This window comes from Ciconia boyciana, chromosome 2 (genome assembly GCF_034638445.1).
Source record: "Ciconia boyciana chromosome 2, ASM3463844v1, whole genome shotgun sequence".
In the NCBI taxonomy this organism is placed as follows: Eukaryota; Metazoa; Chordata; class Aves; order Ciconiiformes; family Ciconiidae; genus Ciconia; species Ciconia boyciana.
In genome coordinates, this window is record NC_132935.1 from 106375603 (window position 1) to 106395760 (window position 20158).

At 36.7% G+C, this 20158-nt stretch overlaps 1 protein-coding gene across 2 annotated transcripts in view; it reads right to left on the minus strand.

Annotated features, from left to right (window-relative positions):
- Window positions 1–244: 244 nt before the first annotated feature.
- Window positions 245–20158, minus strand: part of LOC140648066 (solute carrier family 12 member 7-like) — a 69304-nt gene continuing 49390 nt past the window's right edge. Inside the window, exons 17-25 of one of the 2 annotated variants that reach the window (XM_072853445.1) lie at window positions 17744–17912; window positions 14690–14885; window positions 14185–14354; window positions 13903–14034; window positions 12129–12236; window positions 9054–9170; window positions 6618–6799; window positions 1691–1824; window positions 245–1236 (exon numbers count right to left, since the gene is read on the minus strand). In XM_072853445.1, coding sequence (XP_072709546.1) covers window positions 1145–1236; window positions 1691–1824; window positions 6618–6799; window positions 9054–9170; window positions 12129–12236; window positions 13903–14034; window positions 14185–14354; window positions 14690–14885; window positions 17744–17912 — 1300 coding nt within the window. In that variant the 3' untranslated portion in view covers window positions 245–1144. The remainder of the gene's footprint in view (window positions 1237–1690; window positions 1825–6617; window positions 6800–9053; window positions 9171–12128; window positions 12237–13902; window positions 14035–14184; window positions 14355–14689; window positions 14886–17743; window positions 17913–20158) is intronic. The other variant, XM_072853446.1, reaches the window with a different exon arrangement.

The window sequence follows — 20158 nt, forward strand, 5'->3', positions numbered from 1 at the left end:
TTCGCTGCCCCACAAAGGCTGGGGCTCTGCACCTTTAGTGTGGAAGCAATCACTGGATGTTTAGAATTTTGAAACTGGGCTCTGCGAGAGTGAGGTACACAGTGTTGCACCCTTACAAAGCTAGGCAAGTGCAGAGCCCCAGCAGCTGTGGGGCTGTGAATGCGATTCTAAGGGACAATGAGCACCAGCATTGGTTTTTATTGCATTGGTCAACGATTTCAAATGAAAAACATGTAAGAACTCGTTCTGTTTAGAAAAGCAGATTTTATTTTAAACAGCAGCACATACATACACCATTTTCAAAATATACATAGTTGAAAACAAGAGACTGCACTTCATTAACCAGCTTGCTGTGGTTTATCAATCTTTGCCATTATATTTGCAACTAGGTGGAATTACTGCATCATAGCCTTCATACGAGTTGGATATTCTTAGGTTCCACTGGTGTAATTGTGCAATATACTGTAACTGCTAGTGGCTCATGAAAAAAAATTGCACAACTTGTCAATTTACTGTTACTGTCACCTAGAGGCTTCAGCTACCTGACTATTTTAAATAGAGAAATGTTATTTAAAACAAGTGTGGCAAATAATGAACTTCAGGGAAATACTTTATGCACATAATATACAAATTTGAGTGGTTGTATACCTTTCTGAATGAAGTTTCCTGAACCAGAACTAATCCCAACAGAAGCAACACAGCAGCATTTTGGTAAGAGAGGAAGCCAACTTTTCCTAAAACCTTTCAATTTTATTTAGATGCAAAACAAAGATTAGAAGTCCTGAAAAGTTGCTTATGTTTCTACATGTTTAAAAATACCATTGCATTACCATCTCTTTTCTTGTGTTTCACCACAGTTTAACAAGTCTCAGAATATGCTACATATAAATATCCTAACCCATCCACCATTTATTAATTCACTATAGAAATATTTTCTACATAAATCTATCTTCTTAAAATATAATTTAAATACAACTTTTTATTAGAAAAACCAGAACACATAATCAGAAGATTCAGCTTGCAGGTAATTTTCAATGCACTAGAACTCTTAATGAAGCTGCTCAAATTATGGCAAATAAATTTGTTTCCTTTTTTTTGGGTGGGGGGTGGGGGAGAGGTGTTTTGAACAAAATGTGCAAACAGGTTAAGAATAAATGGTGATCACTTCACGTCCACTGCCTCGGACCAGGAGAACTCTATCCAGACCTTCTGTCAGAACTTCCAAAAACTCCATGTCTGAAATATCATTAAGTCAAGGAATTTATTCAGAAAAGAAACAAAATAACCGCTAATATCTCAATCAGTCTGACACACAATGCAAAAGTCAAGTCAACAACTTCATCAAGGAGTTTTCCTGTGTCACCCTTTACTGTCCCATTATGTAATCCACCTGCTTGCTCAAGTGGAAGTGAGGCCTAATTTGGGGGAAATTTTTCGTTCTGCCCTACTCACCTACAGAAAAGATAAAAATAGAGATTTTTAAAAGAAGTTCAAAATTGAGGAATGCTTTCTATCAAATCAATACCACCACCACTTCTTAAAACTCTGTGGACTAAAAAGTCATTTTCTTAAAGGCAAACTTATGCTTACCATGGTTAGTAATGGTTATCCCAACAAGTAGACAATGGCACAATCACAAAAATCAAACTCCCAATTTCCAGATATATGGAAGCAATATAGTAGAGGATACAGTTTTCATCCCCTTTTCTGTTTTTAGGAGGTCCAGGCATATTCAGGAGAACTAGCTGAGCATGCTGTGATTTATTAAGCACTACTCCATTGAGCTTCACAGCGGTGTGCATTCTTCTCACATTTGACTGATTCCTAGCATGCAAACAAACATTTTAAGTATTGTCACAATACTTATAATTCAAATACATAAGTTATATATTTGAATTTATAAATTTAATCTATATGCACATAAAATAAGCTATTTTCATGGACACCAGTATTTGTACACATTCAAAATAAATTTGAGAAAGTGCAATACCTAGGTTTAAAAGATGTTTTTTCCTTTGAAAAGAGCATTTAACTCTGAAATTCAAGCAATTCTAAGCAGATTGCCAAAATGCACAAATCTTCCCATTGTCAGTTATCTTTCACAAAGATGAATCGAAAACTTAATTTCAATTGAAATTAGAAATAGAAATTAGAAATTAGAAAAATATTAGAAAATAGAAATAGAAATTAGAAAATAGAAATTAGAATTTCAATAGAAATTAAGCTTAGTCAAAAACACTGAGAATCCATTTTATTGAATTATATAAAAAAGTAACTGGATTTGTACAAGAAATTCCAAACAAAGAAGTTACAGGAATGCAATGGAAAGATTACAATATTTATATACTACAGTACAAGATTTCCCTCATGTTCCTTTGGAAACATTACAAGATTACTATAAGCCTGGTAAAGAAAATTCAGAAAGAGCATAGAATTTATGAAAACATTACTAGTTTCTCATGTCACAGAAGTAAGGCAGTAAGCAATGAACTGAAATTGAGCCTCCCCCCTTACATTATCAATATTAACTAATGCTTTGCTTGTTGTGTCCACAAATATAATGGTTGAAAATTTGTGCTCAAGAGGAAGAAACTGCCAGGAGTTCAGACCTTTCATTATTTTAGGATCTGCCTTGGATGATTTAGTTGCTCTTCAGAGCAAACCAAAAGAACAGTTTCCTTATAGTTCCTGAGAAACTGCCACCTGTGTAAAACTAGCCAAGACTGGAAATGAGTCATACGCTGCAGTGCAACAGAAATATCCAGACTCTACCTAAGCCCATTTATCCAAAAGATCTGCTGCCCAAAAGTTGATTCTTTTTATAAAGTGAAGTGGGTCACTTCAAAGGGAACCTCGGGAAACACAGGGTGACAGCACATCTCAAGAATGGTGATACTGGTATGCTGATATAAGACACATCACTCTATCCTGTGCAATTTTCTTAGCACTGCAACTAGGGGTCTCACAGTGAAAACACAACTGTACCCTGCTCGGCTGGGCTCACATACTGTCCTATGGCAGAGAGAAGACTGGCAGGTTAGTAGCAGCAGCACATAAGATATTCTCTGGAGTGCCTGATCAAGTCTGGCATCTTTTGAATTCCACTAATAGCAATCAGAATTATAGCACAAACCCCAGCACTGTTTCGGCTCAAGTAAAAAACAGAAATTAATAAGATCTCTTTTCCCAAAAGAAAAACATTTAGGAGACCAAAATTTACAAAAGGAAATGCACAACTTTGTACTACTACCAAAGGTCATTTCAGGGGACTACACCAACACTTGAATCCTAGAATCTTCTAGCAACATGAGGCCACCCTCAGGTTATATAAGTAAGTGTGGAATTGAGAACAGCAGCAGATACAGGTTCGTACAAACATAGGGGACCAAGGAAGACAGAGAATGCTGGGAGAATATGTACTTGTGTTCTAGTAAGTCCCCCCCTTTTTTTTTTTACTACGAAGGGAAAAGCTGTTAACAGCATACTATTAGAAGTAGCATGAATTTTCATCCTTGATTTTGCAGGGGCAATTCAGGGAAAAAAAGGCATTTGGCCTGAAGTTTAGTGGCCAGTGGAAACCAGCCCCATCAATTTCAACTGATTCTCTCCCCCTCTGCCCTGCATTTTCCCCCAAGACAATGACATTTCCAGAACTGAGTTTATCAGTCCCTCCCGAGGGATTTTTCTGTCACAGTGGCCATCTGTCCCAAGAACCAACTGTGAAGAAAACCATATATGGAACAAAAGAATACTTGAAGCTCAGTTTTTCAGGAGCAGAACAGCAGCTGGAGAAGACCAATAAATATATTTATTTATTGGTGTATAAATATTGAAGTAGAAACATTATTAAACTAAAGATAAAATGCAGGGGAAATGAGGGGTGTAAAGGGTGTAAAAAGCCAATGGCATCCTGGCTTGTATCAAAAATAGCATGGCCAGCAGGACTAGGGAAGTGATCGTGCCCCTGTACTCAGCACTGGTGAGGCCGCACCTTGAATACTGTGTTCAGTTTTGGGACCCTCACTACAAGAGAGACATTGAGGTGCTGGAGTGTGTCCAGAGAAGGGCAACAAAGCTGGTGAAGGGTCTGGAGAACAAGTCTTATGAGGAGCAGCTGAGGGAACTGGGGTTGTTTAGCCTGGAGAAAAGGAGGCTGAGGGGAGACCTTATTGCTCTCTACAGTTACCTGAAAGGAGGTTGTAGAGAGGTGGGGGTCGGTCTCTTTTCCCAGGTAATAGTGATAGGATGAGAGGAAATGGCCTCAAGTTGCACCAGGGGAGGTTTAGGCTGGATATTAGGAAATTTTACTTCACTGAAAGGGTTGTCAAGCATTGGAACAGGCTGCCCAGGGAAGTGGTTGAGTCACCATCCCTGGAAGTATTTAAAAGACATTTGGATGAGGTGCTTAGGGACATGGTATAGGGGTGGTCTTGGTAGTGTTAGGTTTATGGTTGGACTCAGTGATCTTAAAGGTCTTTTCCAACCTATACGATTCTATGATTCTGTGGAATCTGTGATGGAGCGGGTAAGAATTCAGCACTGAAATAAAGGCTCAAATTGACTAAAGGTAAATTGTGTACAATGTGAACTGAGGCTGACTAACTTCAGCCTTCAAGCAGTGGTAGAACTTAAATCATACGTGGTACACAAAGTAAGCTTTCTAAGTTTTCATAAGAAGCTCAATTTGTTAAACAGACAAAATGAAGACAACACTGGGCTCTGGAAAAAAAAGCAGAGCAGTCACAAGTCAGTTCCACCCAAGAACAAATAGAGATATAGTGTCCCATTTTTGTATGCTGTCATAGCCAACGTATATCTGAACTTATGTTATTTCTACACATGCATTGGTTGGTAGGAGGGAGGCAAGAACTGACATTTGATGAAACGTGAAAGTTCCCTTTGTGAACAAATTCATCCTTATTGTCCAAGTAGTTATATCACAGTGGGAGCTATTTTTCCAGAACAAAAATATATGCATTTTTTAATGTAGTTAATTAGAAAACTAAATATTATACTGGTGCAGAGGAATACTGTCAAGTTTAACTTTCTTACAGAAATGTCAGAAATTCTTACAGTAACTAAAATACATGTTCTGTGACTTACCTTGAATAGAAAGTTGATATTATTTAGAAGAAAACATGAACAAGTCACGATAAGAAATATTTTTCAGTGATAAATGCTAAATCACAGTATATAAAACAAGGTACAAAAGAATACACGCACTGCAAATCATGATTTAGGAAACACGCATACAATGTACAAGACCACAAGAACCAGGGAACACAGCCTACATTGCTTAAGTGAAATGAAATTTAGACTTACAGATTTCCCCATTCTCTACATGGAAGGGAAGCAAATGCACAGAAAAAATATTTATGCCATTGGGTACACTTTTAATTCAACAATATTAATATATTGTACAGGCACACCAAGTTTGAACTGTAATTTCCACCCCCAACCACATACAGTAGTTTTAAAATAATAGTAGCTGAAGTCTGCATCTTGCACAATTCTAAAGAAGTAATAGGAAATATTTCCAAGATATTAACAAAAAAACCCCCTAAGAATTAGACTATAATGCAGCCCAGAACAAAACCAGTGCTTTAGAGTGTGAGCAAGATGATGTTTGGAATTTGCAGAAGGCAAACTGTTTCTAAAGAGCTCAGAGCAAATCCACAAAACAACTTAGGATTTTAAGCTGCTGATTCTAAGTGTATCTTCTCTGTCTACAAGTCCTAGATTTAAGATATGTTTCCTTTAGGTATTAAAATTTCCCTTGACATCCACAGTTTTGCTTTGGGCATGGGCAGAAAATAGTCTAGGCCATGCTTATAACTGCATTCTTCCAGAACTCAGAAAAGATGCATATGTGTGCTTGAATCACAACATGAGGAAGCAAACAAGCTGATGTCTTTGTCATTGGTTTTGTGTCTCCTACATCAGGCTTGACACAGGCAGTAGCTCTTACCTATTAAGTAACTTCTACTTAAGAAAAAGACATTACGGAATGTTTCAACAGGAAATACTTACTATAACAAGACACACATATAAGCACAAATTTTATACTGCTTTAATTTACAGGATGAGGGCTGAACGTGCATTAAAAAAACCCAAACAAAAAAACCCCACAAAGATAACCAAAATCACACCTCCACCCAAAAACCAAAACAGACTCTTCCAAGAAATTTAGCTTATCTGCTTCTTTGGTACTCCCTCCACCCCAATGAAACACAATAAATAAGACTGGGAAATGATATACAGTAATTTGTTACACACAGGAAGACAGAAAAACAAAAAAGTTATCAGTAAGCCTTTTAACATGTATGCTTTCTGGTACAGAAGTTGAGTTTACAGTTTGAAGTCTGTCATATTTAAGCTTCATTCACAACATTCTTGTGAATGACTCTCTACAGTCATTGTTGTTCCACCCAAGTCCATGCTAGTTTCACAAGGATGGTATTTAAGTGAAGAGCATGGAAAGATCATGTTTGTACTCAACTTTAAATAAACCAGAATCTCTTAAAAAAACAAAACCCAGAACAACAACAACAAAAACAAAACCCCACACGCTAAAATACACACAAATACAAAACTCCAAACACCACATGTATACTTACGGCTTCATGTTGAAAATATCTTTAAAGCCAGACACATTTGACTCTTTGTTTTTATGCTTCTCAGCTACAAACTTTTCTTTAGTCCAGGTCATGTGCACTTTTTCTGGCACAGCAGCAGCCACACTTGCTTTGACCGCTGGAGCTGAGTGCGAGGCAGTGTTTCTGTCATGGATCAGCTGAGCCTGGACACAAAACAATCACCCCAAGATTCAGCCAAAAAGAGCATTTGTAGAGTACAAATTATTAAAATTTTGAAAAGGAGTTTCACAGCAGTGGAACAAAAGAAGATACAGAAAAACACACCTTACTTCGTGAAAAAATACCAGACTGTTTTGACTTCAGCATGAAATGAAACTGCTTATAAAAAATGTAGTTATTGTTTATATTTGCAGGATGACATGTAGGCTGGGACATTATTTTTGTAATGAACTAAAGAGAGGTTGAATCCAGCCTGAGGGTACTTTATTACCAACCAGGGTTTTTGCCAGTGAAAAACTTGAAAACCAGTGCTCTCATTCTTCATCGGTTACATTGTTATTTTCTCAGATACTGTCATAAACACTATCCATTTCACATGCTTTTAGCTCCACTACCAGCATGACTCTCATGATCCCAGTAACACAACATTGGACTGTCTGAATTGAAGGCTACCTATGTTCCATTAGATTATTTATGCATGTAAGTGAATATTACATAACAAAAGCCAATCAATATAACCATGAAGGGGCCTTCTCTTGTCTTATAATAGAAGAAACTCAAATCACAACTTTAAGAACACAATGTTGTTCCCACTTGCATATGCACTTCCATCTTCTCCATTTCCTATTCCCCTTGCTCCTCTTGAGGAAAGAAGGAAGAAATATCTAACATGTTATTTACTTACTTACCCTTATAATACTTTGTTCATAGGCTTCTGTATTTCCATCAAAAGCAACACAAATACAGTACCTTAGACTCAAAATCATAGCAGAATTGGTATGGGGGAGGATTGTTTTTGTGTTTTGGTGTGTTCTGTTTTTGGGGGGTTGGGTTTTTTTGGGTGGGGGGGTTGGTTTGTTTTTGTTTTTTTTAAAGATCTTTAGCAGTTACAAAGTCTCTTCAGAGACTTGTTAAATCATGAGTTGAAGCTCATGATTTGGGAACCTTAATTATTCACGTTAGCAATGGTCACATCCCTCCATATATGTGATGATTCAGAAGAGTCAATTTCATTCAGGTCACAATCAAAAGCATGAATAAAATCAAAGCAGATGAGAAAACTACTTTCTATCTCTGAACAGCGATTCCCCTAGTGGTTCACAAACTGTAATTGCAGCTGTTTTTAAATGCCTAAGAGCTTCTGTATTTTTCCTAAATTATTTCCCTAGTTCCTATCCTTGAGGACTCCCAAATCCTAGAGTTCAGTTCTGAGGTTCACATAAATATCTATTTGTTCGATGGTCTTCATATCTCTCCAGAAGATTAAATCATAAGTCAAGACTGCAAATCAGAAGTAACTGAATACAGTTCTATCACGAGAATGGAAAAAGCTAACAAATACACGCAGATACTATATGTGCCATACAGCAGTATCCAATGAACTAAAGTTTCAAACTAACAACTGTAAGATGAGTTCAGTACTTCAATGGTTATGCTTCAAATGGAAGAAAGTTCACCAGTTTTAGAAAGACAGCGAGGCCAAGAGACATTCTGGACCTATAGCACACGTTTATAAAAATGCAAAGACAACAAAAGCACATTTTTGTTAGTGCTATTTTGATACCAAATTAATTACATGGAATACAACATGCTCTTCTCATACTTCAGGAAGAAAGGGAAGCACAAAGGTATACAGCATTTCTACAAACTAGGCTACATATCTTTAGATATGAGCAACACTTCAAGTGCACACGTTGATTACATCAGTCCATTTCCTTTCAAACTCATCATGCAGAAAGTAGCAATGACATTTATGGGTTAATAATGGCTTGTCAATAAGCACAGAAATCTCCTTGAAAAGCCCTAGTATATCTATACAGTCCCTGAGAAGCTTCAGTACTTCAATATAGGAACTATAAAGGAAGGCAATGCTTTGTGAAAGCATGAAATATGCTTATTAATGAAACACCCACTATTAAGACTTTTTAAGAGATAGAAGGCAGAAAAATATCTTTGCTTCTGGCTCTTAAGAAAAACAGGCACTCAGAAACAGAAGTGTTTCTCATGGAAAATAAGTGTGAGAAACACAGGATGTAGTTCATGTTGCAGAAGCATCAGCTAGAAAAAATATAGGGTAAGAGAATGAATTTAGGAAAAAAAAAAAGTAAAGTTAAAATTTATGAAGAACTGTTCCATAACAATGAATGATCAAATTGTTCATTTGTAGTTCAGTTGCAATAGTGGCACTTCAAGTGTTGCAATAGGAAAATATATCTAGCCAGTACTATGTCCAACTACCTCCTCCTCTCGATAATCATTAGTCAGCAGTGCCTGCACATCTTGGCCAATGGACTGTGGACTGGAGTAGCTTTTTCTTCTGACTGAGCCTCGAGACTCATCAGTGATGCTCTGAATCTGTGACAAAAAGGTTACCAATGACAGAAAAAAAACAGTCTACAGAAAAAAGCAGATGATCATATTATTCAAAATGAAAATTTTCTTTGTTTAAATAGATGAGATTTTATATCATAGCTTGTTATAAACTTGGTTTGTTATCACAAACATGCCATTTGTTTATATATACTATGGGCCTCTTTTGGAAATGTTTAGCAGTTAGTTAGGAAGTCTCTTTACAGAGATTTGTGAAAACATGAATTGAATCCTTTAGTCTATATGGCAACCTCAAATATTCACTTGTTTATGAGGGTCACATCCCTTCATATATGTGATGATTCAGATGAATTGATTTTATTCAGTTACAATCAAAAGTATGAAAAGAAAATTCAAGCAGATGAGAAAGCTGCTTTCCAACTCTAAAGACAGATTTATTTCCCAGTGATTCACTACAATTGTGCTCATTGTGCTCCTCACCTACATGCACCCACATCTCTGCCAATCTTAGGTAGCAGCAGCAATCTGCACAACAGCACTTGTGCTGTGCAACCCAACACAAAGTAGTGGTGGGATGGATGACTTCTCACAGCTCCAACAATATCACTGCCTGGCCCAACAGTCATTAGTCAGGACTAGCCAGGGAAGGAAGCCAACAACCACCAGGAAGGGCAGCAAGGAAGTGAATGAGGCTCTACATTTTCTCTCATCTTTGCAGTGCTATTGTCAAAGTCAAATAAATAAGTGTTTTGCAGTTGCACCGAAGTCTGCAGATCTTACCCTTTGCAGGCATGTATTATATTTACACTTGAATAGAAGCAAATCAACAAGTTTCTCAAAAAAGGAAACAAACAAAAAAATCCAATGAGTCCCTGTGCCCCAGTTGCACAAGAAAACCCAGGGGCAAGATCAATTAAAGTTCTACTTAAAAAAGTGACAGGAGAGGGGAGGGCAATTCCTCAGGGATAAGAGCATGCCTGTGAGGGAAACGGCAAAAGAATGCTGTACAAAACCAAATTCTAATCTTTGCGAAGGTGAGATACAAGCACAGAAGTGATGTTAAAATATTAATCTTGGTGGTAACAGGAAACAAAACTGCAAGCACCATTCAGAGCTGGAATATCAGGGTTATATTTGAATGTCTGAGATAATGAAAACAAAAGCAATGCTAATTTAAATTAGTGCTACTAATGACATAAATGTTTTGGAGGTCATCATAAAACTGGAGGGGATGTCTCAGCTCATTTAAGAGAAGATGATCAGATTAAGAAAGGGCCTGGCACACAGAGTGCATATACTCAACTTGTAGCTCCAGAGGAAATGAAGGCATTAACTAAACAACATTTTCTGATGAAAATACAAAAGAACAAGGTAGACTGAGGTATCCCAATCAGAAACAACAGATGAATATGGCTTTTATTCTTGGACAAGGCAGGAAGTAAGTACTAGATGTTCTTGGAATTATCAAGGATTTTACTTCAGACCATTAAATAAATTCAATGGTATTTTGAACATCTCAGATTTTACCCTGCTTGATATGAAGGAACAAATTGAAGTTATAATGGTGATGGTTACATTCAAATAAAAGTAATAAAACAAACAAAATACCCCAAAACACAAATTGGGGAATGGGGGGGGGGGGGAAGAAAGAAAAAAATTAAAACTTCCAAGCAAACAACACTGAAGTAGTGCAGATTCCAACCAACTCACAGAGCTGAGAAGAAATCTTTGTCTCCACTACAGTTTATATGCTATAGACTACAGAGCCTTATGTCCTTGGGCTACTTGTAAAGCATTCCTGAGGAAGTTAAATCCTTAAAAGCCTACTGTAGATTGAGTGATTAATCGAACTCCACTGGGAAAATACTAGCGTTCAATAAAGAAATTAGAAAAATTTAAAAACACCAATTAAGGAGTACAGGAGAGCTTGGTTTTTTACTGAAAAAAATGTTAGGCAGGCTCAGATCAAAAGAAAACTACCGTGACGCAGATAAGAAGGAAGAGGATTTACAGCAGCACATTGTTGTAGCAATACAAGGCACCTTTAGGAACCTTAAAAAACCCTGCGAAATGGAAAGAAGAATAAATAAGGAGAGATTAAAAAAAAAGGAACTGCACGGACTTGTAGGATTAACAACAAAAAGGCTTAGGCATAAAATGAGTAGACAAAAGCGCCACAAGAAAAAATTCTAGTTATTTTACGAATGAGCAGTTAAACACAGTAGAGATCTCTTATTTGGCATGGGAAGGAAATCACTAGAAGTTATAGCAAAGCCAAAGCATTTAATACCTTCTACATCACTAAAAAGTGTTGATAATAATGGGATAGTTAACAGAATAAATGAGGGGGTAGAAGCACAGGCTAAAAGAAAAAAGATTTAAAAGTTACAAATGTTCATGAAAATACAGCTGCATGAAGCTTGTCACTACAATGTGCAAAATACCACCAGGGACTAGTAAGGGCAGGGGAGCAGCAAACGTAGCATTCCCATCTGCATATCATAGGATTATAGGTTAGTCAGGCTAATTTTGGCTCCAGAAACAACAATTAGTTGACACATAAAACATTGAAAATAATGCAGAAACTAAAAAAAAAAAAAAAAAAAAAAATAGTCAGTGTGAATTGAACGAGACCAAGCCAAAGCAAGCTAATCAGTCCAGCTGAATAATCATGAACCTTAGCTACTGATGTATGTCAAGTTTGGAAGTGTTCTGTATATATTCCACCCTGACACTCAAATGTTTTGCTAGTAAATACTTACACTAATCTTAATAAGAACAAGAAAATTCTAAACATCTGTTCAAATAAAAAAGGATTCCTCCCCATTATTTTAACCTTGCAAGTGAAACCTGCTGTAGAGAAACTAACATAGAATGCTGTTATAAAAGCTTTTGACTAGTTAGAAACTGATTAGAAGCCACAGAGAAGAAATTCTACTTTCAGATTTGTCACAGAACATCTTGCCAAGCCGAAGTCCCTACCTCTCTTTCCCTTTCGTTCTTTGATAGCTGCATTTGTTTTAGCATCTGAGATCGCTGTTCCATCATAAGTGTCTTCTCATATGTGAACGCAGAAATATCATTTTCAAACTGCAACAGAGATTGGCATTAGAAACATCAGTACTACTGATGAAGTACTACTCAAAAGAACAATGTTTAGATCGTGTACCACATTAATTTCTGCATTCATTCAGTCCTGGATGTATTTATGGCATTAGAGTAATCCCAAGCATATAATTCAATCGCATTTCTGTCTGCATTCTTAAAACTTCATCTTCAAACAGCAATCTCATACAATGAACTATCCTACTATACCAATATCAATGTGATTTTTATCTAAATTTGAGGTACTTGGGACAGACTTTCCATTGTTCTGTTCCAACTAGGCTGCAGAAACGACAAAGGGTTGAAAGCACTTATTTAAACTGGGACTGCATTGGTGCCTCTGAGTATGTGTGCACACTTGTTTCCTTAAAAACTGTCTAGAGCCATAAAATAACACATTGTCCTTTCACCAGTGAGAAATGTTCACAAATAGAAGCATTTCTAAAGAAACTCCAGCATATATTCTCACATCAGCTCAAACCTAAAATACAACGTAAAAATCTATAGCAGTCATCTGTGTTGTCACTGACTCGTAACTTGTCTCTTATCTTTTGGACGATTCTCAGGGTTAAATATGACCCACATAAGAAAAGAATAAGTTGTGCTTCCTATACTATCTTCTGCTCAAAATCCAACCAAGGCTGAGCCTTTTTTTTTATAGCACTCTGTCTTTTCACCTGCACATGCCACAGCATTTTAGTCTTTTATATTCACTACTCTAAACAAAACAAAAATAAAAGGATTTCTCTCTTCCTAGTTCAAAATACTAACCAAATTTTTCATAAGTCATTTTTTTCCTAAGTAATTTAAACAGTTCTTAAAATTTGCTTTATGGCTGATTAGCATGATAGATTTTTTGATAAGTTTTGTTCATTCAGGTGGTGGTAGAAGTTTTAAACCAGCTGACCGTCGTCTTCATAACACTTCAGAATGAGTTTAAAAGTTTGGGAGTTTTTTTGTCTTTGGACATTATGCTAGTCACCTTTGAGCACTGGAAGTGAAGTTTTTCCTTAGTTGCCAAGAAAAACAGGTCTAGACAGACTACAGCTTTAGTCCTTTCTCTTTAGCAGTTTACAACCAGTATTCAAAAAGGAAAAAAAGTTACAAAATTCATTTTGTCACCATTTGACTTGTGAATCTGTAGCTATATTGTCTTGCTGTTCAGTGCCAAAGAGGCTGGCAACACCAAAAACAACTGACATACTCTCATGGGGGCCTAGGGATTCCTTATTCCAGAGAGATATTCGTACAGCAGTTGGAGAGAGACAGACGTGTTCGTCCCCTCTCATGCTGGATGCCATGGATTATTAGATTAAGCACATTCAGCCTTCCATTTCACTGCCTGCAAAAAAAAAATCAAGCTTTTTTCCTTCCCGAATGAACTATCTCTATGGACTAGTCCTCAGAAATAAAGTAGGCATTAAACACATCAAAATGGCTCAACTCTACTTGACAAAACCATTAAACTCACTACCACATATACTAGCATTGTGACATGGTAAGATAATGTTGCTTTAAAAAACTTCTTGTTCTTGGTGCTGCAATCTTTCCCTGTTTATATTTGGGCTAATATCTCTTGGTTTCAAAAATGCTAAATCCATTTTCCCAAGTTTAGTCTCAATTGCACCTAAAAAAATAGGCAGTAACATACCATTTCAACAACTTCCACTTCAGCATTCAGTCTAAGATGATATAAGAACATCTGAAGATCCTTCTTCATTTGAATGCTATTATCATCCATTTGAGCGACAGTGAAGATACGCATTTTACATTTTCTCCAAACCTATCAAAGAGAGATACATTATAACAATTTGGAACAGTGATTGCTATCACCATGCATAATTCTATCAAGGTGAAAGAGTATTTCATTAGAAACCCTTAGAACTATTCATTGCTAGAAAATGAAATCCCAGCCATTTTCTGTTGTCCTTGCCTTGTGCTGTCGAAGGAGAAAAGGCAGTAACATCAGCATACCACCATCATGAACAATCCACCACACATCTATGTTTCCTTCAGTAAAACGTTCTTGATTTGTTGGAAATAAATCAATGTTTTTAGCCACCAACAGTGCTTGCTGAGCTGCTGTTGTTTCTCGTACAGTGTCTGCAAGGGAAAACAAGACATTTGATCAAGAACTTCTAGTTTTCTTTCACAGCTTTTGTTTTTGTTTCAAATTCAAAAGCTTAAATCCTCCTGGATTCCGCTGAGGCAAAAGAGGAACATCCTGGGTTTAGTGACTAACCTGCTTAGGAGAAGAACAAGAGAAGCCATGGTTGAAGAGACTGAGGGCTGAGAAAACCCACTCCACATGAAATCAAATGTGGGGAAATAGTCAATTGTCCACTGGATGTTCAGCATCACAATTCCTCCATACAGCAAATACATTAGTTACATAGTTGTATTACAAATGCATATGAGAAAAATCAATAAAGACATACCAACAAAATTTTTCCATGAGAAACGATTTTCTGTCTGCTTCCATGACTGTGGCCATGCCATCAGGACTGTGTTGTGCTTCATCCCTCCTAGACCAGCTGACTGAATCAAATAGGATATTCCATCTCTGAAATTAGGAGACACCACAATCTGGCAAAATCCTTTAGTCTTTTCTACTCCCATTAAGGCCTTAACGTTCTGCAAAAGGAAGATTACACATGGGGAAACACAGCCATCAACACTAGTAATAAACACCATAAGGAGTAACAGCACTAAATAAGAGCAAAATATTAGCTACAATGTACAACCAATATCAAGAAACCACCAATTCCAAAAGAGTGAAAATGACTATGACAACTAAAACCCAAAACACCCACCTCCCCAAAAGACACCACGCACAGGTTTTTCATTACTTTAATTATTCAGCCTTTTATTTCCAAAGAAGAATGAAAAAGATATGAGTAAAACCATATTGACAAAGATAAATAAAGTAATACTGCTTCAGGTAAAGTCAAAACTGCTGACTGACAAAGCACCATATGTTTGGAATGACAAGTCCTTTCTTTTGGAATTGGAAGGGTTTGGAAAAACATGATGCCAAGGACTTTAGAAGAGGCCACCAAAGGTCCTTAAACAACTTTGACATTAAGAGGCTGATTCTTTATTTATCGGCTCCCAACATGGAAAAATAGATGTGGAGACAATTGGAATCACTGGCTGAACAATGACAACATAAACTGACTAGATTAAGTCTCCCACACCCCTTTAATTTCAACACAGCTCCCTTTCATTTAACACTGGCAAACATACAGACATATAACCAAGTAATTTAAAAGTAGCATTCAAAACAGTATCAAGGTTGACTAGGGAACATCAGCTTTGGCATTTACTATGTTTTGATGGCATGACTTTAAAAATCCCATCAATTATCGATGACTTGTGTGGGAGATAAATGTGGTTTCAGAAGGAAGAACCAGCACATCACAATTTGGAATTCTGGAAGCACCAAAACTCCTATCAAAACCCATCAGGAACAGCTTTAATCACAGAATGCCTGGCACTGGCTCAGTGTGGCTTCACATCAGATATTCTGTTTAGCAAAGAAAGTCTTCAGAGAATTTGGTAGCAAAGCTAACAAGTCTGTCCGTGCAAACAGTATCTGCGAGGGCATATCAGTTTAAAATAGATGCTTTTTCTTTTAAAAAGACAGGAGAAATCTTGATTTCCTGCAAATATTCTAGAAACATTTTCTAGTTGAAATTTTCCAAAAACCACTGAGGCCTCCAGATGCTCAAACTTTTACAATTCATCTTCATTTCCATTTTAAAAGCAATAGTTTCCTCGATCTTAAGACCAGGTCTGACTTTCTAGAGAACCTGAGGATTAGGTCTCCCTTAAATTCATTCCTGTTCCATCTCTCAAAAATGTAGTGGACTTCAAGTTAAGCCAACTATAGGTAACATTTCAAATCCTCATGGGTAAACAGTTTCTGTTTAAAGGTTTTCTTTGTTTTATTTCAGAGGCCCAATTATATTCTTGGCCTTGTTTTCTACTCACACATGCTGATAATAACAGATTAACAATTACTTTCACAATATATCATTGCTAGCTTGAAAACATGATGAAAAAAGTCTAAGTGCTCTCTTGGAGCCTTTTCATGTGATATCAGCTAGGCCATCTGGCTTCATACTTTATTTTAAAAACCACTAGGGACATGTCTGAATACCAAGAGGGAGAAAAAAAAGCTGGGAAAAAAAGGGCAGTTAGCTTTAAGTCCATTTCAACATCTCAAATGCTCATCTATTTTAGAGATAACAGGTCTGAATAAATCACAGGCTTTTCTTTTTTTTTAAATACATCTTTGAAGAAGATTTGGATCAAAATAGTAGACATTGACTGATACTCTTTTCAACAAGACTGAAGATATTAACCATTTTTGGAAGACATAATGGCAATCAAAGCCTATGTTTGGAGTAGACTTTATAGTAGTTTTCTAAAGGCAATACATTTTTCAGTAGTATTCAATAAAATACATGAAACGTGGTGATTTTTCTAAAAATGTCTCCCCACTTTGTAAAGTCAGGAGTAGGAGAGTTTGCATAGGTAAGCAAATATAATTATCTATACCAAGTTACTCCAATACTGGATTAAACAAAGACGTACGCAAGTTCTTTAAGACTGAACAAAAAGGGAAACTGGCTTTGCATTGAAAGTCCAAGCTGTATGAACAATGGATCTTCAGAAGCTCAGTCTATTAACTTCCTTTTGTCCTTCAGGGGACAATTTAAAACTAAGTTCAGGTATTTTCAAGGGCTTCCCACAAAAATGTCTATGTATTTCCAATCAGTCAAATACTGACAAGTTGTCAGAAAAAAAAAAAGAGAAACGTTCAAATTAAATTCATTTGTGTTTGTAAGCACACTTAGATGTCATCTTAAATTACATGACAACTTCCAGCTTAGTATTTTTTCCTAGCTCATCCTACCTTCTCTGGAGATATGGAATAAATAGGAAGAAAAAAAAAGAGAAAGAAAGTAAAGGATCTCAAGAAGGATGCTGTTTACAGTTAAGCAACAGAGTAGGATTCCAGCAAAGACTGCTCCTAATCCTAGCTCTGCTATGTATTTCTAGGACAATGTAAAAATATAATGTACACATGCAGAGGATGAAATTATGCCAAACATCTGCATTTGTTAGATAAATGTGATTTTTTTTGTTAAATAAATCTGTTTTCTTTATAAGGTAATTTCTTAAAAAAAAAATAACGTGGCTTTTTCAAGGATGTAATTTGATTGTGAGCCCAGGGCTCTCAATATTAAAGAAAATAAAAGTCTAAGTAGCAGCATTGTCTCATCCTATTGGGAAATTTTATAAAACATTTTGCTACACGCACCAACCTGTTCTTTATATATAATTATTGTTGTACTGATAGTAAAAATTGATGTTTTATTCAGTACTTTACAACAGTCTGTTCTAATTCAAGATATGAGTTATCCAGATTCCACATTTAAATACTAATGGAAGTTACAAGTGTTTGTAAGCTGTCTTTTACATACCTCTTCAGCTTTCTGAGTTTCTGTACATTTATCCAAGTAGATTCCCTGAAGCACAGAGCCCACGATAGTCAGTCCTTTACCAGCCTTCAACTGAGAGGTGAAAGAAAGCAATCTAGGATGCTTCACCAACTGCTCACTATCCAAGTTTAATAAGACCAAAACTTGAGGTCTGCCCCAAAAAACCAAAAAAAAAGTTAAACATACATACATATAGAAAAGCAAGAAAGAATTGGAAAATTAAACTTAGCAATTAATAAAATGCAGATTAAGTGCTTAATTCAATGGAAAACATTCAACTATCAAGTAAGGAAGTCATAATTTGCAACAGAAACAACCCTTCAGGTACAGAATACCTACATGAGCCACCATACCATCATTCTGAAAAGCTACCTTGAAGAACAGTTTTACCACGAAAATTACTGAATCAAAATTATCACCCTTCCAGGGTCATCTAGTGCAACCTGCTGCTTGAAGTGATTAAACACTGAATGCACACCGGGTTTACAGCTCCAACCTGTTCAATTTTGAAAACCTCCAGAGACAGAGATATTATCACCTCTAGGTAACCTCTTCAATGCTTAAATATCATCTCAATTTTTTTTCCTTCTCTATTTTATCATGTTCTCTCATTCTCCTACCATATACTGCTGTAAGGAGTCTGACTCCATCTTCTCAGTAAACTTCTTTTAGGTATTAGACATTTACTAGTTAGTTATATCAGCTTTTAGGCTGCCCTTAAGCCTCCTCCAAGCTGAACAAGCATAGCTCCCTCAGCCTCTCCCCACAGGAGATATGCTGCTGTGCCCCAACCATCATCTTGGTGGTCCCTTGCTGAACTCACTCCAGCTTATTGATGTCTTTCCTATATTAGGGTGCTTAAAACTGCATTAAATATTCTAGATGTATTCTAATGAGTGCGGAGCAAAGAGGAATATTATTTCCCAATATATTTACTTCTCAATATACTAGCTATGGTCCTGTTGATGCAGTCCAGCATGTCACTGCCAAGGTGCACTGCTGGCTTACTGTCTACTGGTAACCACAGATCCTTTTCACCAGAGCAGGTTCCCAGCCTTGTACCATTGCACCGGACAAGCCTGTCCCAGGTACTGGACTTTGCACTTGTCCTTCTGGATTTCCATGTTCTCCTTGTTGACCCATTCCTCTACCTGCATAGGTCCTTCCAAAAGCACAGTCATACCCTTAACTGTACTGATAGCACCCCAAGTTCAGTTTCAACTGCATACTCAACGAGGATGCATTCTGCTTCCTTTAATCAATATCCAATCTGCTTACTTTTCCCAAACTAACATTTTATGATTTTCCTGTCACTACTGCAAATACAAAAGCACGACGAAGAGTTGGCATGAACTTCCTGCCTCAAAACGAGCACAGTTTAAAACATAACAAGAAGGTCCAGTTCTAGTAATTACATTGACACAATAGAAGGGTAACTCATCTGGAACTGAAGCGGTCAGACATTTAACAGGAATGGTCTTAGTCAACAGTACATTACATTGGTGCCTCTGAGATGCCAAGTTCAGACACAGATAAAGACAGTGGCTCATGTATTCCACAGTAATTCCTTACATGCACCTGTCCCATGACAAATGGTAAAATAACGCCATTACACTGAAGGGCAACAGAACATTCCATGTGCATGCACCCAGGGATACTATCATAGAGCAGTGACTATAATTAAAGTATCACATTTAGCAACAATTTCTTTGTGTGTTCCACTGATCAGAGTTGTTCTGATTTGCATTACGTTCATCAGAAGTGACAATGTGTAAACATCCTTTTGTTTTTAAATGTAATTTTGTGTTGGCTTTGAGAAAATTGGTAGTTTAACAAGTAAAAAGAATATATTGCAAAAACAGTAGCAGACCTCCAACCCCATTACATACAAATGGACAGCAAATGTGAGATTTTGTTTTAATGATATTTAAGCAAATTAGGAAGTGTTACTATTAGATGAAGCTATATAAAAGAGATTGCCACAAAAAATGGATTTAAACAAAGAACGTATCCTTTGTATATTTATACAGCATATTTCAGAGGCAATATATATAGAAGCAAAAAAACCCCTTATGGAACTGCAGCATTTTCTATAGAGACAGCGGGACTCAATGATAACTGTTCCTTTGAATCTGAAAAATCTATAAATAATCAAACAATAAAATTCTTCTGCACTTTGGAAAACTATGTCAACACCACATGGATTTAAGTTTGAGTTAGTTTGCCCATATTCCCAGCAAAGTTGATTACGTGCTGGCCATATGTTGCATTCTATTGCAGTAAGATAACACTATTGCAATGACATAATTGCCATGCCCAAGTTAAAACATCATTTTAATGGTGAATTTCACTTTGGCCATTAGCTTTACCAGCAGTATTCCGAATAGATTTACATAT